At 41.0% G+C, this 26,332-nt stretch overlaps 3 protein-coding genes across 14 annotated transcripts; 2 read left to right on the forward strand and 1 right to left on the reverse strand.

The window, feature by feature from the left end:
• The first annotated feature begins 242 nt into the window (after positions 1-242).
• On the forward strand, positions 243-5,449 carry LOC120454311 (E3 ubiquitin-protein ligase RNF123). Its single transcript, XM_039639509.1, has 11 exons — positions 243-650; positions 709-955; positions 1,112-1,257; positions 1,315-2,055; positions 2,112-2,394; positions 2,453-2,768; positions 2,843-3,252; positions 3,317-3,430; positions 3,497-4,147; positions 4,207-4,813; positions 4,873-5,449. The coding sequence occupies exons 1-11, from the start codon at positions 487-489 to the stop codon at positions 5,190-5,192; spliced, it is 3,999 nt and encodes a 1,332-aa protein (XP_039495443.1). The 5' UTR covers positions 243-486; the 3' UTR covers positions 5,193-5,449.
• Positions 5,450-5,572: 123 nt separating this feature from the next.
• On the reverse strand, positions 5,573-25,507 carry LOC120454312 (soluble guanylate cyclase 88E). 2 transcript variants are annotated; one of them, XM_039639511.2, is made up of 14 exons: positions 25,199-25,507; positions 10,317-10,542; positions 9,961-10,240; positions 9,687-9,894; positions 9,501-9,624; positions 9,314-9,446; positions 8,933-9,159; positions 8,771-8,875; positions 8,562-8,708; positions 8,360-8,510; positions 7,234-8,305; positions 6,938-7,159; positions 6,605-6,880; positions 5,573-6,538 (listed from the first exon to the last, which is right to left on the reverse strand). In XM_039639511.2, the coding sequence occupies exons 2-14, from the start codon at positions 10,482-10,484 to the stop codon at positions 6,370-6,372; spliced, it is 3,282 nt and encodes a 1,093-aa protein (XP_039495445.1). In that variant the 5' UTR covers positions 10,485-10,542; positions 25,199-25,507; the 3' UTR covers positions 5,573-6,369. The 2 variants fall into 2 exon arrangements, with proteins under 2 accessions (XP_039495445.1, XP_039495444.1); XM_039639510.2 differs by having other exon boundaries at positions 6,938-7,180.
• Positions 16,290-25,581, forward strand: LOC120454314. 11 transcript variants are annotated; one of them, XR_005616603.2, is made up of 9 exons: positions 16,290-16,446; positions 17,487-17,628; positions 18,244-18,453; positions 20,292-20,361; positions 20,436-20,545; positions 22,395-22,757; positions 24,013-24,243; positions 24,788-24,955; positions 25,514-25,581. XR_005616603.2 is itself a non-coding variant. In XM_039639512.2 (8 exons), the coding sequence occupies exons 2-8, from the start codon at positions 17,538-17,540 to the stop codon at positions 25,531-25,533; spliced, it is 1,095 nt and encodes a 364-aa protein (XP_039495446.1). In that variant the 5' UTR covers positions 16,290-16,446; positions 17,487-17,537; the 3' UTR covers positions 25,534-25,581. The 11 variants fall into 11 exon arrangements, 5 of the variants coding, with proteins under 5 accessions (XP_039495446.1, XP_039495447.1, XP_039495449.1 ...); XR_005616604.2 differs by having other exon boundaries at positions 22,395-22,601; XR_005616605.2 differs by having other exon boundaries at positions 20,298-20,361; positions 22,395-22,601.
• Positions 25,582-26,332: the final 751 nt, after the last annotated feature.

Raw genomic sequence — 26,332 nt, forward strand, 5'->3', positions numbered from 1 at the left:
AGGATGGAAGAATTAGGGAGGAGCAAATGTATGCGATATTTTGCGGGGGTAATATGCATAGTTTTATAAATATGTTTGTATGATTGTAATTTAAATTTGAATGACATGATCTACTTATTAGATAAACCTTTCTTCTGTACTTCAAGACAACTTCTATTTCGATTTACTATGTTTTGCGTGTTCATTTTTGAATTAAAGAGTTTGTTAATGATGACAGTATTTTAATACACTTTGAAACATATTTTTACCGGTTAGCTATACAGAAATAATAGAAAACTGTTCAATATTTTGACAAAATTAAAATTTCCCTCCAATCATCGGGCTGTTGCGTGACTCGATACTTGCCACCGTTAAACAGACTCACAAGGAGTGTCTGAGTTTACCACCCCTAAAGCAAAAGAATTCCTTTTTTGTGACGGTCGAGCTCGGAATCAGACACGAATTTTTGTGGCTGGAAAAAGCTGGCATTGAAATGACAGAGCCAAGATGTCGATATCAAAATTATTCGTGAAAGTATTCAACGAGGATATATTCGAGCAGGTGGACCACGATAATCTGTACTCGGACCTGGACGATGACTTGGAAGGCGCTAATTGCTCGACGGTTCCGGATCCGAGGCCTGCAAAGCTCGCCGATTTGTCTGTTACCAAGTAGGAGTGTCTTACGCCCCCGAGGTTCACCTTTTCTATAGACAGTCCTTTTTCTTAGGCAGATGATCATAGTGCGAACATGGCTAGATGACAAGTTCCAGCAAATCCAGACCGACAGCAATGAGGAGATCCGGCGCCTGTACATGGAGACAGAGAGTCGCATTGGCCCGGATCTGACCATATTCGATGTGGACTATACGACCACAGTGCGCGTATCCTCGGATCGTCTGGCCCTGCGCTCCCAAGGCAGCTTCAACACGGTCCGGTCTAATTGTTGCGTGTACGGCGGTCGCTGGATGTATGAGGTAATCACTATTATAGGGAGTGGGAATAGCTATACCCTATTGCTAGCTTTATTGGGGAAGGAGTGGTAGATTTGGCGTTGGTTGACTACAGGTCAATGACTCGCATCGAGGAGTGTGGGTTGCTCGTGCGTACTAAGAACGTGTCATTTTTTACAGATCCACCTTCACACTAAGGGCGTAATGCAGATTGGTTGGGCCTCCAACTCCTGCCAGTTTAACGAAAACAGCGGAGTGGGGGATACAAAGTCCAGCTACGGATACGATGGCAGCAAACAGCAGATCTGGCATATATCCACCAAAAAGTAAGCTACTCTCACATTAACTATATATTTGAAGTTTACTTATGATTACCTTCCAAGATACGGTGACAAATGGCAGATTGGCGACGTTATTGGCGTGACTATTGATGTGGATAAGGAAGTGATCGAGTATTATCGAAACGGACGTTCGATGGGCGTGGCGTTCAACAAGTTGGAAAAGGGTCCAGGCATCACATTCTTCGCAGCCATCTCCTTGGGCTACACGCAGGGTATTGGGGCTAACTTCGGGAATAGGCCCTTCATGTATCCGATAGCGGGCTTCCAACCGCTTATGGCCCGACCCATCCTTAAGCTGCAGCGTGCAAACCTGCTGTTGAACTACTTAGTAAACCTCGCTGGCATCTTCTCCAAGTACAATGCCCAATCTGGGATGTCAGCAACAAATGGGACAGAGGCCCGCGTTTCCACTAAAAAGACCGTCTACTGTATATTTGCTACCTTGCTGATTGAGAAGTTCACCAATGAGATATTTGATCCATACATCATCGAAGACGTCCTGCTGAATAGGATCTCAAGCCTAACAACTCTAGCGTCAGAGAAGGAAAACTCATACAGCGTACTACACGGCTTGTTGTCTCTCTTCTGGAACTACATGGAGGGCGACGAGATCAAGTTTGTGCTTCGGAAGCTAGTGAATGCTTTGCTGGCTACTTTTACGCATACGATACAGGGCTTGGACTATGAGAAGCATCGCCAGGCGCTCGGAACCCTGCATTGCCTTTGCCTGCACGAACAGACCAGAAAGTATCTGCTTGAAGGAAAGCTGTTCAAAAAGCACTGGTACGGCTACGAGATAAAACTTGTGTAATTCAGAGTATTAATCATTTTCCGTTTAGCCTCGCCTTTTTCCTCTACATACATCCGCTGGAGTTTTACATAATGGAGGAACTGCTGCCCGACAGTATGGCCTGGACAGAAGGAATCGATGGGCCCAAGGAAAAATATCTTAACGTTGCCGAGAAGGTGCGCAAAGTTACGGAGCCACTGTATGCGGCACAAAGGGATTTGCTCTGCACGCTGTTGATAAACTCGGATGGAACAAGGGAAAGTCCGTCAAGCCGCTCAATATTTTTGAGCAAACTGCGTCGCTATGTAATCGATCTCAGCATGGAGCAAAGGGTAAGTGTGACCACTGATGATTTTGCACAGAGCTTATAGATCCTTTACCTTCGTGTAGCCCTTCCACGCGTTTTTCTTCATGCAATCGAGCATACAGCATCCACTCGATGCGCCGGTGGCCCTTGCCTTTGCTAGCATTCTTATTGATCAGACGCGCTCGATGTTCAAGGAAGAAATGCCTACAAAGAACGTGGAGGTGAACAGCGATTTTTTCATAGATGGTACCTTTGACTACATGCACTTTGATCGCGTTGGAGGTGTCTTGTCCCACTTGAGGAAAGTTCATCGGGCCGACATCGACGCTAGGTTAGGAACTGCTCGAACTCAGCAAATTTATGAGGATGATAGGCAAAACTTGCGAGTCAATGAAGTTGGTATGTATGCGATAACTTTTTGTAGCTACTAAAGCAGGCAGTACAACAATTACAACTTGTAATTATAATTTCAGATACTACGCTTTACCTTTTGGGCGAAAACATAAACAATGTGGCCGTAGTTGGACATACTCAGGGTGCCAACAACACAACCTACACCCATTTTTTAAATACACGACCCAATAGCAGCACCGAATCCTCGCCAGGCAACGCGGATATGGAGGCCAGCCTTTGCGAACTTCTTGATTTGTGTATCATCTTTTACTATTCGGCAGGCCATAAGTATATAGTAAAGATAGCTACGGTAAGGGACGAGATCGCTGCTCTGAATGAAGTACTCAAGGAGACGAAGTTCTACCGGGAGGACATCGAACGTAAACTAGGGGCATTGGAGCAGCATGCCAATGTCTGCATGAACGAAAATCACCAGCATGTGATGGGCGAGCTACGGTCCAAGTTCAGTCAGCGGCAGAATGTTTTTGCAGTATGTTGATCGTTTGCCAGTCGGTTTTTATAAGCATTAAGAATATGTTCCTTTTCATTTGCAGACACGTTCTATAGCGCTGGCAAGAAAGCAAGTTTGGCTAAGAGGAGTGGCCCTAAACAATCACAGGCGATCCCTGCTCATATGGTTACTAGAGCGCATGCTACGAACTTTGACGGTATGCAAATGGATTAGTAACTTTAATTCCTATTAATCTTATTCTTACTCCTTTTCCCTTCTTCAGAGTGCCTCAAATACGGGTTCTTTGTTCTCATTTGTACCTGAGGTGTATGTTAATACACTGCCTATTCTGTTGGATGCCGTAATGGACTTTAGTCACCATGACTTGAAAGCGCAATTCGAGGCCTCAGATGCGGAATGCAGCGTGAACGCAGCAGCGGAGTTTCTAGGAATTCATTCGGCAGATCCGCGCATTGTGCTTGCGTCCTGCAAAGACTCATTGCTGCAGGCTTTGGGAACGCTCACCTGCCACAAGTCCGGAGTGCGAGCTCTGGAACGAACTTCGAAGAGGTCTCAGGCTAGTCTAGTTCGTGCCCTGCTACGCCCCTATGAAAACCGGGCTTGGGGCCAGAGTAATTGGCTGCTATTGCGCTTTTGGATGGGCGAGGGTTATGCCTACAAGGATTCCCGCCAACCCTCCGTGTGGCAAGGTGGCTCACTGCCCCTCCATCAAGGACTGTGTCGCAGTCGTTCCAGAAATGAAACGCATACAGGGTTGCTGCACAACGTCGCTCCGGCTAATCCTTCAAAGCATTTTCAGCGTTTAATCGGCTCAAAATTGTTGGAGGATGAGCCATTTGCTACCGCATTCCTTAACTCGGTTCTAAGCCAACTAAACTGGGCTTTTTCCGAATTTATTTTACTGCTTCAGGAGGTCAGTTTTTGGTTCAAGTTTCATGATTTACATCAACTATATTTAACCACATTCCTTAGATCCAAAATACCGCTCAGAGGCAGGAAAACACACTGTTCGAACCCAAGCAGCTTAAGATTTGCTCCATGTGCTTCGAATTGACTGTTTCGCTGATGCGATGCCTGGAAATGGTCATCACAGCTGCGCCAGAAATAGTCACGGATGAATCTCGTCCAAACAGCGATCTGTTGCTAAATCGCATCTGTCAGTTGATCAGTCAGGTGCTCTCGCGGGTTACTGTGCCACCCGGTTGTTTCCAGTTCGTGGTGGACATGTGCTCGGCGGATCTTAATGCAGTCACCCACTATCCCATAGTGACCGCTGCTTTGGGGATATTGCTAGCCTTAATGCAGGACGAGATGGAGAGCGATTTGAGACCTCAGATTGTAACGCGGGTGTCTCGGGCTTTTCTCACCGATCCGAGCTTCCAATTTGCCACGCTGGAGTTTGCACTAGGAGAAATCCGGACACCACTGCTGGAGCAGAAGAATATACCACGGGGTAATTTCGATCCCTCTTCCAGGCCGCACATTGATCCACTGACAAACGATGTACGTGTGCCTCTTCCTAATAATTCCAAACGAATTCGTGCCGATCCGCCAATCCTGAAGTTTGCCCTTAATGATTGTAAGTATTTTAAAACGATAATGGAATGATTATAAGTAAGGCAATGTTCCATTTCGCAGTTCCCTCTCATGTATCCTGTGAAGAAATCGACAATGTCCGCAGGCTTATCGAGAGCTTGCGGGTGAAACAGACTCTGCTTTCGGACATTACACTGCCATCGGAGGACTCCCTGTGTCCGATCTGCTGCGCCAAGCCCATCACTGCCGTCTTCACGCCATGCAAGCATCAGTCCTGCAGCGACTGCATCATGCAGCACATGATGAACTCCAAGGTGTGCTTTTACTGCAAGACCACCATCCAAACCATTGAGACTCTGGACGGCACGGTCATCTATTCCAATGAGGATGTAGTTCAGACGCCAATGATCGAGAGGGCCTAAACAAGAAACCCACCGATAACAACTAAGGAAATACTCCTTTGAAGGCCCAACCAAATCTAGTCGAACTCATACGCTTTAAGTGTATATATACATATATTTGGGTACATTAACTTGTATCGTTTCGTAAAATTTTTGTTTCAGTTGTATGCTTGCCATTATAAGTTCAGATGTGATATGCCAAAAGTGCAATGAAAAGAAGTTGAAAATAAGAGGTATTAAACAGATTACAACTCAGAAATATATTAAGTAGCACAATATTTCATTTTGCTATTTTTTTTTGCCATGCTTTTATATTGTTTTACGCAATAAGTTAAGACAGGAAACAAAGTGAATGCATTTATTTTGAAATAAATATCAAAATGTATAAATCTTCGTGATTTATAGTTTAACAACTGTCAACCTAAGATCTCTTAATAAAAGGATGTGCCACTTTCAGATGAGCAATTATGAAAGCCATTCCATGATTTATTGTCTTTGGAGTAGACCACCAAATAAATATAGGGAAATAACATTTCAACTTTGCTATATTGCGCAGCTATTTAATAGAATATTTATTTAAATTGTTTTGCATTACTTGGTTTTCGCATTATTGGAATCAATTTAAAACATTTAGAAAATACATAGCTCAGATTTTCTCTGGAAATATTTGTTTTGTACTCGTCTACACATAAAAACTACTTAACCATTTAACTACTACAAATATATAGAGATTTTATAGTACATTTATAGTTAGTTTAGTTTACTTTGTGAGCAATTTATGCCTCAGGTGGTTTCATGAAAATGTACGGAAAGGCATTTGCCTTTCCATTTGTAGTTTGATTTCCTGTTGGTATTGTCATATTTAGAGGTCAAGAAATTTAAAATCTTTTGAATAATACACATATGTAGGTATCAAGGGTGCTAACAGTTTTTACAGATTTGTAGCATATTTAGACACTGATTTGCCAAATTTTAAAGCCCTGCTTGACTAGCTATAGTCTGGGTACACGTAATATGTAGGTACTTTCTTTATCTAAGCTATTCTATACACTATGAGATTCAACATCTATCTAAAACCTAATAATTGCTGACTAGTTATTATTACTATACCAAAAAGCACGCGGGAACATTGAGCGGAATTCGAGTCAGTATACATGATATGGAATCGGAGATAGATGAGCTCCTGTCCTGCCATCCTCTACAGAATCCGGCAGGCATTCGAGTGCATCCGGTGAGAGTGACGTCCATTTCCGTGTCCAAAGCCGCTGCAGCACTGATGGGTTATCCCGCCACGTGGAGAATGCTGGAAACTCTGGCTGTTGCTCATCTTCGGATCCATGTGATGACAGCTGGGAGCATGACTATGACTATGTCGCGGAATGGTATAGAATGTTTGAAAGGAGTACTGAAGGTGTGATTCGGGATCTACCCACCCATGACTGCAGAGGCCGGAGTCTGAGATGGAGCTGGGCATCAGGCGCTGTTGCTGCTGCTGCGGCGGCGGTGGCAGGAACAGTGGACACCCACCGGCAGCCAAATCACCACCGCCGTCATGGCCGTAGAGGGCCAGTCGCATGCTGGCCGCCTTTGTCGCCGACTGGGACTCCACTTCGTGAACCTCTTCGATCATCTTGTCCAGCTTCTCCATTGCCTTGGTCTGCTTGGCGGCCAGAAAGGCCTTTCGCGCCGCCTTCGACATTGAGTGCGGTCTGGAAAAAGAAGTTTATGTTACTGTTGGAAAGATGAAGTCCTTCTCGTTGGCTCACCTGGCTGGTGCCGAGCTAGATCGATTGGGTGGGGGTGAGTGGAGGGAAATGGATGATACCGAATCCTTCGAGCCTGGTCGTTGGCTGTCGCCTTTGCTGGTGCTGGCCTGAACCATGTGTACCACTGGAGCCACTGACATCGGCGGCGACTTGGATCGCATTGGACACACCACGGCAGCAACGGCTGCCACGGCAGTTGGAGTGCTGGCATCCAGACTGCTGCTGTTGGAGAAAGTGATTTTCCTGATAAACGAGAAGTTGGCTGACGGAGTTCTCTAACCCATCCAAAAACTTACTTCAGCTTGGTCGCCTTGTCGCGATCTAATGATGCACTGCTGCAGCTGGCCGTTTCTCTGGCTGGAGCCGTTGACGGAGGCGTCAGTTGGTCCATGGCGGCCAGTTCCTCCGGTGTAAATTTATCCGGATTACTGGGTCTCGGCTTTGGCGGTGCGCTGCCAATCCGGAATGGAGGAGTTGGGCTAAAGCCGCATGGGCTCGGATTGTTGTTGTTGTTTGCCAGGGAGGAGCGCGAGATTTGCAGGTCCTCGAGAAACTCCTCGGTGTCCAGGATGAGAGAGCCGAAAATATCCGAAGGAGTCCGCATAAATACGTGGCCCGTGGAATTGGAGCGGGACTCGCGACGTCTCTCCTGATCCGGTTGGGCGCAGCCTCTCACCGGAGAATTGGCCACGCTTCGCCGTGCCACATCCTTGAAGGTTACGGGTGAGTAGATGCGACTGTTCCGGTCGTCCGGGGCGGGACCTCCACCCGCCGCCGCTCCAGTTGTTCCAGAAGCTGCTCCTCCAGCTGCTGGCGGTACCACTTCACCTGAACCTCCAGTTAATGCCTCCGCCACCACGGCCTGGTGGTGCAAGGACATGTGAGCCGCTGCGGTGGCAGTAAGTACCAAACCGGACATGCTGGATGAAGGAGCCATCACATCTACAGCAGGAACATTGGTGGCGGGTATGGAAACTGCCAGAGAAACCGAAACGGGAACCATCGGAGTCAACGGCTTGGATACCGGAGGCATTATGGCCTTCGTCTTGGGTGTGGGCGTTGATGGAACAGGTGAGAGCGGATGAATCTGCAGTGCGGCGGTTAATTGCAGAGGCAGTCGGTTCTCACGCTCCTCCAGCCAATAGGTGCCCATGGTGCCCTTGCCCTTTACATCGATCTCACCGCGCTCGATGATCTTGTAGTTGGGTCCGATAAGAACCTTCGTGGACTCGGATATGTGCACCTTCATGGCGATGCTGGTGGACTCCATACGTGAGGCGGTATTCACCGTATCCCCAAAGAGGCAATAGCGGGGCATCTTGAGGCCCACGATGCCCGCCACCACGGCGCCCGAGTGGACGCCCACACCTGAAGGGTATCCGCTTTAATATTAATATATAACTAAAGATTAGGCATTCTTACGTATCCTTAAGTGCTGGCCCGTTGAGGGATCCTTTAGATCGGTAATCGCGTCCACCATATCTAGGGCCATATCACAGACTCGCTCGGCGTGATTGGCATCCTTATCTGGAGCACCCGCCACCACCATATACGCATCACCAATAGTTTCCACCTAGGCTTCATCGGTTAGCATAGAGTTAAACAATAATGGAATGAACCGCACCTTGTACACTGAATTCCGCTCCGTCAGCTTATCGAAAATGGAGTACATGGCATTTAGCATGGACACCACCTCCATCGGAGTAATGCGGCTGCAAATCTCGGTGAAGGTTACGATGTCTGAGAACAGGATGGAAACGCTATCGAACATCTGTTGACATAAAATATGATTTTATAATCGTTATCTGGGATGTGGTTAGGTGGATCACTCACCTCACAGGTATCAATGGGATTCTCGCCTCGTCTGAGCCTATCAGCCACCTGTTTGGGTATCATCTGGTACAGAAGCTCATCCGTTCTTCGCATTTCCTCATCCAACTACGGATTACACCTTGTTATTTTTGAGTAACAATCTAATACTCTTATATTTCTTACCAATCTCATGGACTCCTCCAGCTTTTTCGACTTCTGTTGTTCCTGATCCAGGGCCAACTTGAGCTCCACCGATTGTTGAGTACCCGCCAGCATAAGATCCCTACTGAAGTCGTGCATGGACAGATCGTTGATATATAGACCTGTGGTTATTAGTGAGGTCAGATCGGGCATTACGGGTGTACCCAGAAACATGATCATGCGCCAGTTCTCCATGTAAACCATTTGGCCTGCGAAACATACGTATTAGTAAGTTACTCTATTACAAACACCACAACTTCTTTGAAGCCAGTTTTACAAATTAAGCCCCAGTTCAAAAAATAAAGTTCATTTTAGTAAGAACTTTAATTTTTTTGGATTTTGACCTAAGGCATTTCCGTTTACCTTTTAATCTAAGAGACTTTTCCGGTTCGCTGCCATCTTCGTGCTGGAGTAAGTCCTCGTTTTGCACATCAAATCTCTCCGTAACTGGATCCACAGTGACCAGCTCAAAAATGTTGTTAGTGCGATTGAGTATCTGATAGGTATAAAGGGTTACGTAATATTATGAATATGTAAGGCGCATGCTTACAGTTTGAAACTTGAATGCAATTAATGGACGAACTAGGTCAAACCAGGCCGTAATTTTCTTTCCCAGAAGCTCCGGTAAAATCACCATTAAGGAGTTACCAATACTTCGCACAACCATATCGGCACTAAACATAAACGAATTCATCAAAAGTTAAATGGCATTTCATTAAAAATAAGTTATGCTTACCCAAAAACCATGCAAAAGGGAAAGATCTCGAACAACACATGAGCACTGATGGGCAGGTGCTTCTCCTCCCGGGTCATTGCCAAGGACGCTAGTGTGAACGCCCTGTTATCGAAGGTCAGCTGGAAGGTCACGTGGACCGTGTCGAACAGGATCTCCTCCCGAACGAGCTCGATGTGCATCTCCTTGTGGTAGAAGTACCGTGCCACCTCTGAATTTATAATCGATATGATCAGAATCAGCTAGTAGCCTCCAAGGAAATGCTTGGATATATTACCTCGGATTTGACCCATGGTGTAGTAGACGAATCCTCGACGCTTGGAACGGTAATGAAGGGTCAGACCCTGCTTCGTTTCGTTTTCGCAGATGAAGCTGGGAGCTCTCATCCGCGGATACGAGAACTTCAGGTACTCATGCAGGTTGTCCAGTCCGTTGAGGAAGTCGCGCATGTGGCGACCCAGAACGGAAAGAACACGATCGTAGCCATACTGGCCCACAAAGCCCACAAAGTAGACGCCCATCTGGTCCATGAAATCCCGCTCGGAAACGCCCAGCACCTGAAAATGTATATTAATTCCAAAAGAACAAACTTCATGTCTTCACTTCATTTATTTTGGGGTATTAAGCACACACCTGTTGAGCCTTTTTGGCCAGCTTCTGCAGCAGATTCTCGGGATAGACCTGATGGACGCTGAAGGAGGGCGAATCGATGCCTGCCTGTCGCCGGATGTCCTCCCATTTCTCCTCGCCGTAAACGGACTTGATGTACTCGGAGAGGTTCTCCAGCAGCAGTCCGTACATCTTGGGGCAGAGGGAGTCACTTCCTTAGGCTTCACTTGGCTGACATTGATGGCTGTACCTGTAAATACAGCCCGGAATCAATTGATTGACACCCAACTTAGGTTACTGGTTTAATTAGATGTACAGGAAATGAGTTTGAATTTGCCTATATAAGGTGATCAATCAAAGTGTTTTCACAAAAATATACAAAATACTAATTTGAATATCCTTGACATAGATTCTGTTCAAGAATTCTTCGCTTCTTTCCGCATTTTTAATGACTTTTTTAATGGCCGGCATACTTTTTAAGAGAATTTATGGATTCCCTCAGTGTGAGTTGGCATTACACATACGCCCGAGTGGCTTCGGTCTGCCTGAAAAATTGTGCCATTTTTCAGCAGGTCCACTTGGACCGCGAAATCATTGAAAAACTGAGTGCCCGACTTGATTCCAATGGACCAGACCGTTGGCGCCTCGACTCCAGCCACAAGCATATTATTTTCGCATCACTCTGTTGATTCAGCGTGTCATCGCATCCATCGTTCTATTCATCCGCGGAGGCAACTGTCTCGCCATGGTTTTCAACGCCACTTTGTTGGTCAACCAAACCAACAGTCGTCAAGTTCTATGGGAAGTTGCAAAGTGGTGGCACGTTTGCGGTATTAATTGGGAATTGCGGTATTAAGAAGGGATTATATCTAGTATAAATTTGATTTTAAATTCATATCGTTATTAGAAACTGTTCTATTAATTTAGAGCTTTGACATGCCCATTTCCTTTGACAACATGACCTAACCACACAACAAAGTCACAATATATTGGCCTTCAGCAAAAGCCATAAAGAACTTTCAATTAGTTGGGGTAATTACATTACATGCCGCACTGTGGCTACAGTATGCGACATACATAGATGCTACATATAACAGTCATTAAATCACTCATTTATATACGTGGATGACATTTGAGCAGAGAAACTCGACTTTTCTATTGCCCAGTTCATTATCCTTGGGCAGGACGAAGCTAATTGCCGCTGGGCCAAGGATCTGTTAATTTAGCCAAGTCCAACTGAGTTGTGCTCACAATTTAGAGGCAAGGACAATTGCTATATTGCTATTTATTCGCTCCCCCTTTGAATCTGGGCTAATTGAATTGCATTTACATTCAAAGAAATGCACCTGGCTCTGGCCATGGCTTCTAAGAATAAATTTCACTCCGACACCTTGAGGCATCTCGGCAACTCGGCGGCACGGCTGCACGGCGCAAATGAATGGGATCTGGTGGCATATGTTTCCTCCTCGAATGCAATCCGCATATGTTCGTCTCGATTGGCAACTAAACCAATTTGCCAACTGGAAATTGAGTCGAGCACTTGGCTGCGCCGCTCCTTTGGGAAATTCCCATCATGATGCGCCCAACTAACCAACTAACAATTGCGACCAAATTATATGAAGACTGCAGCATCTTCGCAGGATCCAAGGACACACATCCCACAATCGACACCAAGTTGCAGGTGTCGATTTGTACAAGCCCTCATTTGTGCCCTCTGCACTCGTAATTCACAGTTCGCCTTGTGTCACAAGTCATTTCAGGCGCTTTGAACGTGGCCCATTATCCCTTCGCCCATAAATCGCCCGGTGGCGAATAAGGTCTGAAATCATAAATTTATGCATATCAGGGCAATTTGTTTGTGGCTCATGGTTGTTAGCTTTAAAACCAGAATATTGCTCTGCTTTGATTACGGGAAAGTATGATTTATTCGGCTTTTGTACAAAGGAATTTCGGAATGATATGCAATTTAAATACGTATGGAAAACAGTATATGCAGTACCTACTGACCATAAATTCTGTAATGTATTCAATTTTCATTTGTATATTTATTTGAATATAACACATACAAAATATGTATCGGAAGTGTTGTATTGCTAAGTGGAAAGTAATTAGGTATAGAATTTCCTATAAACAAAGGAAAAAGAACTGTATCCCTTGACGTCAACTTGCTAATATATGTACTTTGCATCCAGTCGATTTTATGTTTTGTTTTTTCCTGTTTTTGTCTATTTTCCGCCTTTCTTTTTATACACAGATAAATCTTTGTTATATGTACGAGGTTCCAAATAAAAAACAGCTTCAAAATATTTTTATCACACAATGATGTGTGAAATATAGAAAACGACACAAAACTAAGCGAAAAAGACAGAAAAACTGAGAAACAGCCAAAGTACAAGACAATGAACAAGTTAAAAATTTGGACAGCCAATGAGACGGGTTAAAAAATAAACGAAACTTTCCGTTTTGGCCTTCCAATATTTTGGTATTGGGCGGTAGACACCCCCTAAAATATAGTATTATTATATCGAGAAACACTTGTGCCAAACATATCAAAACATTGTCCACATTTGTGCTGTCATCTGTGGGCCAAATGGACCCGAGTAATCTTTATTCATATACTTTGTATAATTGTATATGTAAGATTCTTTTAATTACATATTCGCTTCCCCTTGATTTCATGAATGGAATGGAATGCAGAGCCAGAATAAATGGCTTTTTGTGTGCTTGTTTTCATTCGTATATTATACACTGAAAGTCAAAAATAATAAACAGGATGTACAAGTTGTATCTCTGTGACGTCAGCAGGCTATTGATAAACGAATGACTTCTTCTCAAAAGGGGGAGGAAAGTTCAGAGGAGGAAATGAATTTCAAGTGGCTGCTCACTGGCTAACTGTTAATGGCTTTCCTAATTATATTTGAAAACCAAAAACTTTTAACCCAAAGTGTCAGCAGCAATGTTCTATAAGCCACTCAAAGAAAGTGACCAAAATAAATATTCAAACGTTTTCCCATTTCGCCAGTTTGTCTGACCATCATCAATCTGTCACCAGAAATATTTGTGTCGAAATTCAAGGTTAATTCCGTGCAATTTCCTCAACTGCATTGACCCTTGTGTCCTTGGAGATCAAGAAGATGAAAAGAAATAGACACTAATTTATTTATAAAGAAATATATGGGCCAAGCCAAACACGCCAAATAACTTGTGGATTTTTCTTAATTTTCAATTTTCCAGCCCGACGAAGAAATCGTCTGGCATTCAATTTTAATGAAATTATAAACAAAATGTGTGTTTTCAGGCACATAGCTTGTGAAAGCCAAATAAATTATGGAAGGCAAACCCCCAGTGGCATTGAGCAAATGTACGCATATGTATCTCTCAATACATAAAGCCCCTATACATCCATTTTTTTACTCCCCCACGATCTGCAATTGTGCGACTGCAGAAACAATTAATTTTCAAGTTCATTTGCGTGGGTCGTTGGCGCTTCTTGGAGAGCAGGCCCGATTCCAATCCCAATACCATTCCGAATCCCAATCCCAATCCGATCAGAACCTATCTGACCAAAGGCTATAGATACGGATTTCGGCTGCAAAATCAGGCGAGAGAATATATCCACGCGAATACATCGAGTACACATATTTATTTTTATATTTCTAGCAGAATTCATTTGAAGGTGTCTGCTATATGTTAAGGTTAAACATCGTTATATATAGACTCGGCCAAACTATGTATTAGTGCCACATAATGTGTGTATTTTTATTCAAATTGTATGATAGACAGCATAGAGTGGGAAAAGCTTTTCAGTTGAGGCATTAGAAGCCATTAAGCTCTATTTATGAGTCCCCAGGTGATGCAAGTCGAAAAAATTGAATCTAAAGAGTACATTTACTGAAACCCTTTTAAACAATACATTTCATTTTTTTAATATGGCAAATCGTTTTAAAAGAGAGCATACGAAACGCTCACAAAACAAAAAGCATTCGGTACAAAACAATAGACCAAAATATATTTATTTTCGCTTACTCGCTATGACTCAAAGTGGTATTTATATTAATTATATTTTGTAGCTTTTCTGAGCTGCTGAGCCACAGCAAATTGCGCATACGCATCGTTGACATTGTAGGATATTCATTTATCGTTTCATTTCATTTCACTGGCGAAAACTATAATCGACCTTCACATTGGGAAAGCAATTTATTACGGACCAAGTGCCAGAGTAATAAATTGCTTATAAATGATATGCATTCACTCTGCGTTTTACTTTCTGAAAACTAAATGTCTAATCCTCTCGCCCGAAATTAAATGCAGTTTACAATTAATTTGGGTATAAACTGCGTTATAAAATGTGGGGAATTTGCGAAAGCAAATTGTTTGACATTGTTTGCATTTGTGCCACTAAATAATGAGCTTACATCCTCAACCCCAATCCTCAAGGGCCATAAATTTCTCTAAGATGATTATTTTTTAAAACGCTTTGCCATTTAATTAGTTTAAAAATAATTGAATTATATTTGCAAATTGAATTTGAGGTTCCTTTTAAGGGTATGCAGTTCCTAGCCAACTTTTGTGTGTCCTTCAGCACAACATCAAAGATGGTAATGCACATTCAAGCGCCAAAAAACTAAAATTAAGTAAAAAACGAAAGACAAAAACGAAAGTAAACTAAAAAGTTGCTCAATTCATTGTAGTGGGAAGCCAAAAAAGTGTGCCAGAAAGTAAAAGTTGAATCACATCACCGAATTCACTGATTGGCCGAAATGAAAACCTTTGCCAGGTATTTCCCAATTTCCCGTGAGTTTTTGTGCATTTTCATTTGATTTTCGATTTGGTTCATCAAACCGCATTCGCTTATTCAAAGTCAAGTTCAAGTTTAAATGACGCTGCAAGTCTGTTTAAGGGTTAAATTCACAAATTAGCCTTATATAAGGTAAACAAACAAAGTCAAAAGAACATTTCAATGCACTTGCATTTGGCCTTGAGTTCATGGGAGAAAAATAGGAAAACACATGCAGGAAATTCTGTAAGCGATCTGCACGATTGAAAAGGTCAAACCGATCTCCATGAATGTAGTCACTATTATTAGAAACATATGTACTCCCAGATCTGCCCTTCAACTCGGTCCGATGTAATTGTATATGATGGGGGAAGAAGCTTTACCCATCGTTGTTTATTCGTTTTCTTAGGAATTTCGCTGGAAAAGTTGTGTTTGAATTATCAAGCATTAGGTCGCACGTGGGCAGAAAAAATATACCCTTCATTAGGGTATTTTTACTATCGAGTTATAACATAAGTATATATAATAGTTAAAAAAACCAACTAACAGCAAAATAATATTGAATTTTACATAATACGTTTAAATATGTAAAACCCCCTATATAGGTTACTTAATACCTCATATATTGCATAGTCAGGGTATCTGCATTTGGCTTAATATACCTGGACCACTTTTGTTTATTTATCTGTGTGGGCATGATGCTGGAAATGGTTTTCCATTATCAGGAAACTACATTTTAGCAAATGCCAAAACCAAAAGAAAACGTAAACAAATAAACGGAATTTAAATGCTGTCATGCCAAAAATTCCATCGACAACTAACCACATTTTAAATTGGTTAAAAAGCAGTCAAGTAATGATTTATCAAAAGCGTATACAGTCCATTGATCAATATAATACCTTTCCCTTTGAACTTCTAAAGACAGCGTTTAAATTATGAAAAGGCATAGGGAAAACAAAAACTGAAAATAGAGTGCGGGATTTTGTGAAAGAAATATTGGCTCATACGAGTAACATATATGTGTGGCATGAGTTAGCTGGCTTTCTTTTTATGATCATCGCCAGCGTCATCGCGGTTTCGGTATTGAATCGTTGCAAACAATGAGTGGGTGCGGGTGCCAGCACACGATCTATCAGAAAATGGGAAAGCTTTCCCATAACCGATCTCCGGAGCTTTGCAACACACTGATGCGATGAAAATCGCTCACGGATAGAGCAACCTACGCCGTAAAGGAATGCGCCGTGCTTTTGGGGCCGAAACGGAATGGCAAAATTCTGAAACGAGGAAAATTGGTGAGGCGAATTTTCATGGGGTTTGCAGTTTGAAAAAATTCTTCGTTGAGGATAGATCGCTATTTTTTAGGAGTAAATTTAAATTGTAAGCGAACCCGAAAACATATTAAACAACACAACTGAATAGTACATTAAATAATTATAAACGAAATAAAAAACAATCAAATCAAATTGAATAAAGTGCATTACCACAGCTGACTGTGAAGAAAAAACAATTACATGGTGAAATAATTATGGAATTATGATCGCATTATGAATGAACCGATATTCCATGGCAAAAAGACATTGACTATAATTATATAAGAGAGATCTTACCCAATGACATTTGATACCAAAGTGTTGGAGCTCTTTAAAAGTTTGTGCAGTGAAATATTAATACAAAAATCCGATATTGAATTAAATTCGAAAATTTATTTCATTTAATGGATAATAAGGACCTATCGCAATCATTCGATTCGAGTAGCTAATACTTTTGAAATACTTCAACTAAATTGTTATTAGACTTTGCACACTTCTTCGATACTACTAAAGTAAATTCCGATGAAAGCCAGAATAACAGAACGATTTCAACTCAAGGACATTTAAAAATAAAACCCAATTTAGCTGCAGCTTACACACAGATACATTCACACCCACTAGCCCACTTACACGCACACACTGACACCTAGAATATTCGTTTTTTCTGGTTCTCATACTCAGAAGTGTGAAATTTGCTAAGCAACAAAAAATATTTTTATATTTGAGCAACCAGAAGAAGCAATACATGAAAAATCACAAAAACCGAACCGAAACATATATTTATTTTTAGTGAGATTGATCTTGCGGTAGCTGCTGTTGCCTGATCGTGGTATTATATTAGATTATATGTATATGTTTTATAAACTTTGCACTGCTCGAAAGTGGCACACAGTCTGTTTATTTTCGAACCGAGAGACTTTCAACGCGAAAGCAAAAAATTCAACTGAGAAAACATCCCATCAATCGAGAGACAAGCGACTCGAATTCGTGCGTGCTGCCTGGCATTTCCCGGGAAATAGATTAAACCGAGAACTGAAAAGCCGAACGGAAATTTGAAACACACATTGGAAAATTGCTAAGACATCTCTTCTCCCAACTTCATTACAGCGAACGAGTTCAACGATTTTTTCGTGAACAGAACAAAACAAATCGATCAAAATGTTCAAAAACCACTTGGAAATGATTGGGCGCAATGAGAGCCCCAGCAAGAAGGCGAAATTCTGGCAGTCCTACATCAGGTCCCTGAAGGGTAAGCATCCAGTAAATAAGAAAATAAAAAAGTCCTAAAAAGATAGAATAGGTATACAAAAGTATAATTGAGGTATAAATCCAGTAGAAAGGCAAAAGAAGTCCTCAAAAAATGGGTTAGATATACAAAAGTATAATTGAATGGTTAGTCACAATTGAAGTCAGTTTGCATAGTTCTAGAATAACTGAAGATCAACTCTAAGTATTCCCACTTCGGTCTGATTAAGGGACATCTCACAGTGATATTATTAAACTCTGGGTAGTGAGCAACACAAATAGCTTAGCCTATATGTATAGTCTATTTATTTTGGCAGGTGTCATATCAGCCATTCTACTATATACTTAGATACGCTCCGATGGGAAAGCTTTTCGCCATCCACTGTATATAGAGAGAAAAATGTAAAATATGTGCTCAGGCCTTAAACAAAGACAGCGAAAATACCAAAAAAATATAGGATACACATAGAGGGGCGCATCTATGATAGACACCGAATAGAAATCAACTTAATTTTTGTGTGCTTTTCTGCAGCGCTGGCATTGAGCCAAATAGTGAAAATAGCCGAAATATTTGAATAGCAATGAACTAACGCCGCGTTATCCAAACACCTATTTATAGGCTCCGAGGATATCCGTGCCCACGAGGCTCCCCGTGCCTCTCGTCCCTACAGCTCCTACCTGGACTCGCCCTCCTACAGGAGCATCTACGACGAGCCCGCCACCGCCAACGAGCGCGTCCAGTCCTCTGGCTACAGATATCTGCCAGTGAGCCGCGACACCTACGGCTACTCGCCCCGTGCCATCTACGACCATCACTACAGCCGAACAAGTGAGTTGGGCCCATATATGGAGCATTTACTGTACTATCTACTGCCGATCCCCGCCTAACTGCTTCACACAGCTGAGAATCTGTATCTTACTGCTTCCGAAATGCGTGGCCTTGCAAGTATGGATATGTAGCTATGATGTTTTCAATTTTAAATAACATAGTAAAAATGATCTGGCCAGATAGAAATTCTTGTTTACATAACTAGTTACCCACCATGAAATTCAAATAACTGCTAAAGATACTTTTTACATTTTTAAAAATGGTATAGTAGCTGAAAATTAAATGTTTATGCATACCTTTCTGATTGACACTTCAAACAAATTTAATTTACTTAGCCCTTTGAAAACTTCGATAAAATTCAAAATTAGGAAGTTAATCACCCGATTGCAAGGTTACATAAGCTTCGGTCCAGCCGAACGCCAAAAGTTCTTTCAGCCTTTCTGTTTCGCTTCGATGCGCCATCAATCAATCAATCAATCAGTCGCGTCATTACAATCATCTCACAACTGCATTTTCGCCACTGCCTGGCTATTGAAGCTTTTGACAACACCTTGAATATATCAGAACCGCCATATCTTTATGGGTTCTCATGTGCGAGCGCTATGATTTCATAAATTTAAAAATAAAATTGGCCAGCGCCAAACGGCCAAATACTATTACGTCAATGAGAGTTTCGTTTCGTTTCTTTTCGTTTCGGCTCGTTCGTGTTGATTTTGGCAAAAGGCCTCAGAAATGAACAAAAAATCAAGACAATATAGGCAACACACACGCAAGCGGACTCATCTTTGTGCGCTATATATCAAGTCAGGTATATAAGCGGAATTTTTGACTCAATTTTTTTCGGTGCGTGCTCTGGGATCAAATGACTGCGGCGGCCCTCGATGCGCGGAAGCCGAAGTTCTCTTTTCCGATTTTCTGATTTTCCGAATTTCCACACACTCACACACTGGCAAAAGCCCCAGTCCCCAGTCCCCAGTCCCCAACCCCCAAACCGTTTTACCTTCAACCTAGTACCCCGTTTGCCTAAATTATTTAGTTTTCTTTTCGCTTTTTTTTGGACTAACCAATTGTTTTTTTCTTTCTCTCTCTTTCATAAATGTTTCAGAATATACATAAGTATATGTGTCGTCAAGATAAATACACATATGTATCCGAGCGATATACATATATATATTTTTGATATTTTATGCGCACTCTCTCGATATATATTTATATATATATTTGTATTTCTATTTGTTGTTCTCTCTAGGCAAAAGACAAACTTAAATTTAGTGAAAAGGATTTTGTGTGTAGTTTTTAGTTAAATAATCGAAATTAGAAAACGATTTATTCGCTAGCCAGTATATACATCTGTATATATATATATGTATATGTATGTGTTTTGTGTGTGAAATAAAATCTGTAAACAACTCGCTGTTGCTTTTCTGTGCTGTGGTGTTGCATCCATCCATCAGACCATCCATCAAGGGCCATCACATCAAAGGGTTTGCTATGAACTCCCATCGACTTTTATCATGACCACGGCTACTGCCTCAGCTTGCAGATCATTTATAATAAATTGCTTTTTAATACGCTTTACTGCTTTACTGATTTCCCGATTCCCTTCTATTTCTTCCTTTGCTGCTTTCGCTATGATATATGATAATATTGCTTTCCGGGATGGCGTACGTATCGAATATTGCGCATACGTCGTGTGAGCCCACGCACTAAACATACCACTTTCTGTAAGCATTTTTTCTTTTTTTTATTGAGTTTTTTGCTTGCGCAATTCTTGGAATGCTCAACTAGTCTAGGAAGTATGTCTAGATTCGTGTAATATCAATCTTTTCTGTGGACAGTTCCAGCTAACTACGACGCAGAGAAGGCCTGGAATGATCATCTGAAGCGCATGCAGGAGATCGAGCGCAGGTGGGTGTCCCTTAAAGTCCCTTAAATGCTCCCCAAGATCACCTATCATTTTCGGATTTCGTCCACCACTTTAGGTACCCATCTCGCTATGGTCTGTACTTGAAGGACAAGCCACTGACGCCCAACGCGCTGGTGCCCCTGGAGTACGAGCCAGAGGACAAGCTGCTGGCTGAGCTCAACAAGGGTAAGGATATCAAAGACATTTACTAAATCCAATGCCAGACACAAAAGTCCGACCCCAACATCAGCAGGAAAGTAAACAACACAACAACATCAACAACGAAAATTTTAAAATTAATATACTCGTATATATACAAAATGTAAGCACGAACTCAACAAAATAGCAAATGAAATCTGATCGCAACATCCAATACGAACTCAACGAAATTTTTTTTCAAATTCAGCCAACATAAGAAAATACTTTTGCAGACTTTTCTCAATAGCGTTACAACTCGATTTTCGACTAAAGTCCTATTTGTTTAACTCTATTTTGCAGCTCTAAGAGTTTGAAGCGCTGAAAATAAATACTTTTGTTTGCTTAGCTCGTAGATAGACTCTTGTAAATTTACGCAAAATCTGTTCAACTTAAACGAAGTGAAGGGATAAACGAAAATGAATTGTAATCAATATTTGTCTGTAAGCAAAAGAAAAAAAAACCGATAACCAGCAATAGTCAAGTCGAGTGAAAATTTCGTTAAATGTTTCATTGTATAATATATAAATATAAATATACAAATGCTTTATTTTAATTATTAACTTATACAAAATCAACAACAACAACAAAAGTAATAAAACCAACAACAAAACATTTATAAAAAAGAACTCTAATTTTAATTTTAGCCATTAAATATATTTAAATAAACATATTTAACGAACCCATCCTCTCATTCGTTCCTAAAACCATCCATCCATCCAAACCCCGATTATCTTAAGCCTTTCTTCTAACAGCTGCTGTACCAAAGAGCATAGTTTTTGCTGCTAAATCAACTATTTGAGCCCACTGTAGCCCCACTGGCGACTATACCCGAACCAAAAAACCGAAAAAAAAACCATATAAACACTATTTCCGCCCTTCAGTTACTTTAAAGAACCAGCCTTAATCAGTAATAAAAACATATTTAATACCAATCAAGAAAACTTGTGTTTTGGATCTTTTTATCGCAACGGAAATTCTTCTCTCAATGGCCCTTAATTTTCTAACATCTCATTCACATTTCGATATTAATATTAATGTCAATGTTTTACCTTGTCCAGTTCGCTGTTGTCTTTCGTCTAGTCCCTCGTTTCACTACTAAAATCAAAACATAGTAATTCGCATTACACTGTGCGGTGCCTGTATATATAAACTGCCAACAATACTTAAAAACTAAACATTTATACAAACTCAAATGAAATATTTAACGAACTCTGTATTAAAAATGTATGTTTCACGTTCTCTGGCAGACAATTTATACTCGTAGATTTCCAATCAAAAACTTCCAATTTTGTAATCGTGTTTCGTGCCCACAGTTTTGTGTAATTTGTACTATGTATTTTGTTTCGGATGTTGTTTGTTTTCCATTGCGAGAGTTTCTCGAACATCGTTGGTGGGTGAGGCTTTTCGTTCTGGTAAGTACAAGATTATAGGGATTTTGAGTGGTTAATTATTGCAGACGCCAAGGTAGTTATTTCGAAAAAGTGTTGATGCCTTTAAATCTCTTTTAATTCAGTTTAGGATAGAATAGCAAAAGTTTTAATACCAAAAAGATTAAAGGATTTTCATAGTATCTTTGCAATATTCTATTTACATGTATACAAATTGATCAATATTTACATACGTTTCCTATCTAATATCAATGCCAATGTTTTGTGATTTTAGTGATAGCATATTTCTATAGTATATATTTGAGTTTGAAAGTATACATTTCAGCAGGGGCAGCTCAACGAGGCCCCACTTAGTCAGGCACTTATTGTTGCAACTAGATACTTTGCCAATGGTTGCCAGTGATCCGCGACATGGTTACTCACTTCTGGTTACCCCGTTCTGGTTTCAGCTCGTCGCTCGGCCTCGCCGTTCCGCCCCTCGAGGACGACCCGCGCCGGCAGCGAGCCGTACGTGCCACCGCCGAGCTACTGGAACCGCGAGGGCAGCGTGCCACGCGGTGGACCCTCGGTCTTCGATCGCGCCACCAGCTTGGCCCCGTTCACGCGGCCCAGCTTCCGGGCCAGCTCGTTGGAGCCGCTGGACGAACTCTTTGAACGTAAGTTGCCCGCGATCGCCGAGGCTGATTCGGCGCCAGCTGATGCGCCCAGTCGGCCACTCGGTATTTTTGAGCGCGCCGGTTCGCCAAGTCCCACTCCCGTGAAAGCCGGTCGCTGGGGACCCCGTCCCACCGAAGTCGCCTACGATGCTGAGGGTAAAAATCCAAATTTCACCTATACTACTTTCACTACCTTTAAACAAAAGAAAAAACCCCAAAAAATCCGAAGAAGAGACGAAATTTGCGTGTTATTGTTCAATTTGATGTCAGCTTCTTTTGCCTCTGGAAATGCGAGACAAAATCGAGATGATGGAGTTTGTGGTGATGGAGCGATGATGATAATGTGCGGCGAACGCGTTGAAAAATCGTTGCCATATTTTTCGCGACGTGTTCAGACCACTTTCGTCCATGACACGCCCACTCCGCCCATTCCGCCCATCTGGTGGCCATATAATTTGTCAAAATTATTTCCACTCTTTGGCTTCGCCAGCACGAGTATTTCTAGTGTCTCTCGTGTTTTGAGTTTGAGTTTGCCAGCAGCATCAGCAAAATTAGTACAGTATTGCCCGAAGTGTAAGCGCCGCGCTTTCCGTCCTCGAAGGCAAATCGATTGAATGATTTTCAAATTTTCAAAATTTCGCAAATATATTATGCAAATTCTCAATTTTACTCACTTTTAATAGCATTTCACATTTTATTGCCAAGTATATCGGATAGTTTTTGAAAATAATGCAGAACACAAACGTGAACTGCCTTAAAGAACCAATTTAATTAAATTTAATTACTAGTGTATATAACGACCATAAAATAATTTAATTGCTTTCCGTTCAATTGAATACCAAAAATCCGATGAAGAAATTTAGCAAGATTTGAAAACCCATTTAACGCTTCATTGAATCGGTTTGCATTCCCCGTTAAAACCATAAATCCCAAACCAGAACCCCACCTTCATATGCCCACTGGTTCGCTTATCGATGTGCTCACTGTAGCGCCTGTCCATCCTGCCACCTGTCACTCTCTATCAACTTCCCTTATCACTTTTCCTCGCATTTCCCACCATTATCCTTTGGTATTTTTTCCACAACGAAACCCCAACATACGCATGGAAAATATCAAATTATTGTTGATTGTTAAAGCGTTGTTTTTTTTTTTTTATTTGATTTACTTTTATTTTAGTTTAAAAAAAAACATAGCAAAAACAAAAAATATTTTTCTTTCTGCTCTTCTTGTATACATTGCTACAACAATACAAACAATATCAAATGAAACCCCACAACATCTGATTGTATACCCAACAAAACGCACAACAACGCAATGCAACACCCAACACCGATACCACCATCCAATCATATCATCTCTGATGATGACTACTACAACTACAACTACTGCTACTGAAATGCCAACAAAACAGGACTCCCCATCTTCCACCCACGCAACCGGTTCAGGGATCTGCTGAGCCCCAGCCCCAACTTGCCGATCTCCTCGATCGTGCGCGATCCCTTCTGGTGGGACGTGGATGACCTGGTGCCCTTCCGCGCCACCTCGGTGCCCCGTGCCTCGAGCCCCGTGGCCCGGGACTCGTACTTGTCGCCGGTGAAGAACCGCTACTTGTGGTCCAAGCACCCAGCCAGACCCTTGACACGTAAGCTATAGATTCCTGATTCCCAGAGATACATACTTTGATCTTACCAACTGTGGGGCTCAAATTGTGTTGAACATGGGGGGTAACATTTCATTGGCTGTTGGTAAGATCGGCTTCTGTATATACATACAAACAGTTTGTAAATATTTTCGAATTGGTTATACCCTTCCCTAGATGCCCATAGAGAAATTACCATAAAAGCATGAGAGAAATATACTTGCACCAGATAAAAGTCGAAAGTAATAAAGTCCACTAGAATTCCATGTAAAAAAGCAGATAGAAGCATCCTAGATTTTTAGGGAACATTTTAGAAGCACTTGGATTAATATTATTTTGATGTCAAGTTACATTCTTTGTTTCGTAACTTAAATTAAATTTTATTTATTAAATTCGGAATGTGCTTTCCATAAATATTTATATTTAATTGCATACGATTTTCTTTCATGGTTTTGTAAAATTATATATTACCCAACACATTTTCCAATATTGTTTATATTTAACATTATTATTTTTATTTTATTTACATTTTAATTACCATAAACAGCTGAGGAAGAGGATTTATTCTAAACAAAATATATAGAATCAAAATCACAAACAATCGTTTAGCTCTAATAACAAAGCGACGCTATATCAATCATATAGCACTTCTGTAATTTTTTTGTACTTAATTTTACATAAATTACATGTAACGAAATGTAAAAAAAACAAATTGGTAAGAAAAAGGAAAACGCATGACAAACGATAAATTTGTTCATTGTAGAAGCTACACAAATGACTTGTAGTGCTCACATAATATCCTTTAGAAAAAACATACCCTGTAGTACCCTGAATTAGTAGTTTTCCACAACAAGTAGTGTTAATAACATATAATCGATATATGCATAAGTTTATGTATGATTGGGTTCTGTAGTCTTTGTAATTGTTAATATACGAAAAATGTTTTAAGGTTAATTACCTTATTGATGCATTTTGGCATCCCTTAAATTTGGTTTTTGACTTAGGTCCTTCTGAAAATAAATTATAAATATATTTGGTTTATTACTTATTTTAATATTATATTGTTATTATGAAAATATATCTTCTCCGAATTTTGTACGATATATACTTAGAAACTTCAGAGCCCTCTCATTGAAATCCAAATTGTTTTTAACCCATGTAGCAAACACATGATACAACTTCTGCATGCCACACACCTCTTATTCCATTTAAATGTTTATTTCGAGTATTGTTGCAATTTGGAGGTAATAATGCTACATTTTTCGATCCGTAGCTCACCGCTCAATTTTGTAAACGAACGAAACAACGAACTACACACCAACAAGAACATCCTGAACATCCTGAACATCCAAAAACAACGAATGCATCACAAGGGGCCACCAAAACAACGACAACCAGTTTTGGAGTAGATCAGTAGCAAAAGGCTTTGCGAGTCTTAATATCCGTGAACAACGTTTGAATTTTTTCAAAACTGCAAGAACTCCACTCGGAACCAGAAGACAACATCATTCCCGTCTGGGGTTCTTAAAATATTTGCCAAGAAGTGCGTAATTCCCGTAGAAAAAAAAATAACAACCGAATAAAACTCAAACACTCTGTTTAATTTTTATTTTCCGATTTCTTAAGAACCTATCGTAAATGTTAAGTGCAAGAATATGAAAAAAATCGATTTACATTTATTATAATAAAACAATAAAATCAACTTATGAGTTCCCATTTGATCAACATGAACATCGCATAATCAATGGGCTTCATAAATTGTTCCTTTTTTGTATATCTTAGATGCTATATATAACGAATATTTATACAACTATTTGTATTTGTAAAAAACGTAAAACGTATCGTCTCTGTTGCGGAGCTCGATGACATTTAGAAAACTGTATAAGGGATATGTATATCTGCCACAACACATCCAACATTCGGCCTTTCCATACATACCCTACACATTTTCGATTTGTAATAAAACAAAGAAAAAAAACAACAAAATTATGAATAATAATAAAAAAACTTCTAAAACCCAACTGATTGATTTAGTAAAACTGAAAACTTACGGATGCAAGACACTTAGGGTAATCTCATAGTTTTCTTTGGA

This window comes from Drosophila santomea, chromosome 3R, assembly GCF_016746245.2.
Source record: "Drosophila santomea strain STO CAGO 1482 chromosome 3R, Prin_Dsan_1.1, whole genome shotgun sequence".
In the NCBI taxonomy this organism is placed as follows: domain Eukaryota; kingdom Metazoa; phylum Arthropoda; class Insecta; order Diptera; family Drosophilidae; genus Drosophila; species Drosophila santomea.

Excerpts from the sequence above, each read along its gene's own strand:
- LOC120454311 (XM_039639509.1), top strand. The coding sequence starts at position 487 with ATGTCGATATCAAAATTATTCGTGAAAGTATTCAACGAGGATATATTC. Across the intron at positions 2,395-2,452 it reads ATCTCAGCATGGAGCAAAGG|CCCTTCCACGCGTTTTTCTT; the intron begins GTAAGTGTGACC and ends ACCTTCGTGTAG. Across the intron at positions 4,148-4,206 it reads TTATTTTACTGCTTCAGGAG|ATCCAAAATACCGCTCAGAG; the intron begins GTCAGTTTTTGG and ends CACATTCCTTAG.
- LOC120454312 (XM_039639510.2), bottom strand. The coding sequence starts at position 10,484 with ATGTACGGACTGCTGCTGGAGAACCTCTCCGAGTACATCAAGTCCGTT. Across the intron at positions 9,625-9,686 it reads CCCTTTTGCATGGTTTTTGG|TGCCGATATGGTTGTGCGAA; the intron begins GTAAGCATAACT and ends GTTTATGTTTAG. Across the intron at positions 6,539-6,604 it reads TCCGGCCTCTGCAGTCATGG|TCATAGTCATGCTCCCAGCT; the intron begins GTGGGTAGATCC and ends TCCGCGACATAG.
- LOC120454314 (XM_039639512.2), top strand. The coding sequence starts at position 17,538 with ATGTTCAAAAACCACTTGGAAATGATTGGGCGCAATGAGAGCCCCAGC. Across the intron at positions 20,546-22,394 it reads GCTGGCTGAGCTCAACAAGG|CTCGTCGCTCGGCCTCGCCG; the intron begins GTAAGGATATCA and ends TTCTGGTTTCAG. Across the intron at positions 24,244-25,513 it reads CCCAGCCAGACCCTTGACAC|CTCACCGCTCAATTTTGTAA; the intron begins GTAAGCTATAGA and ends TTCGATCCGTAG.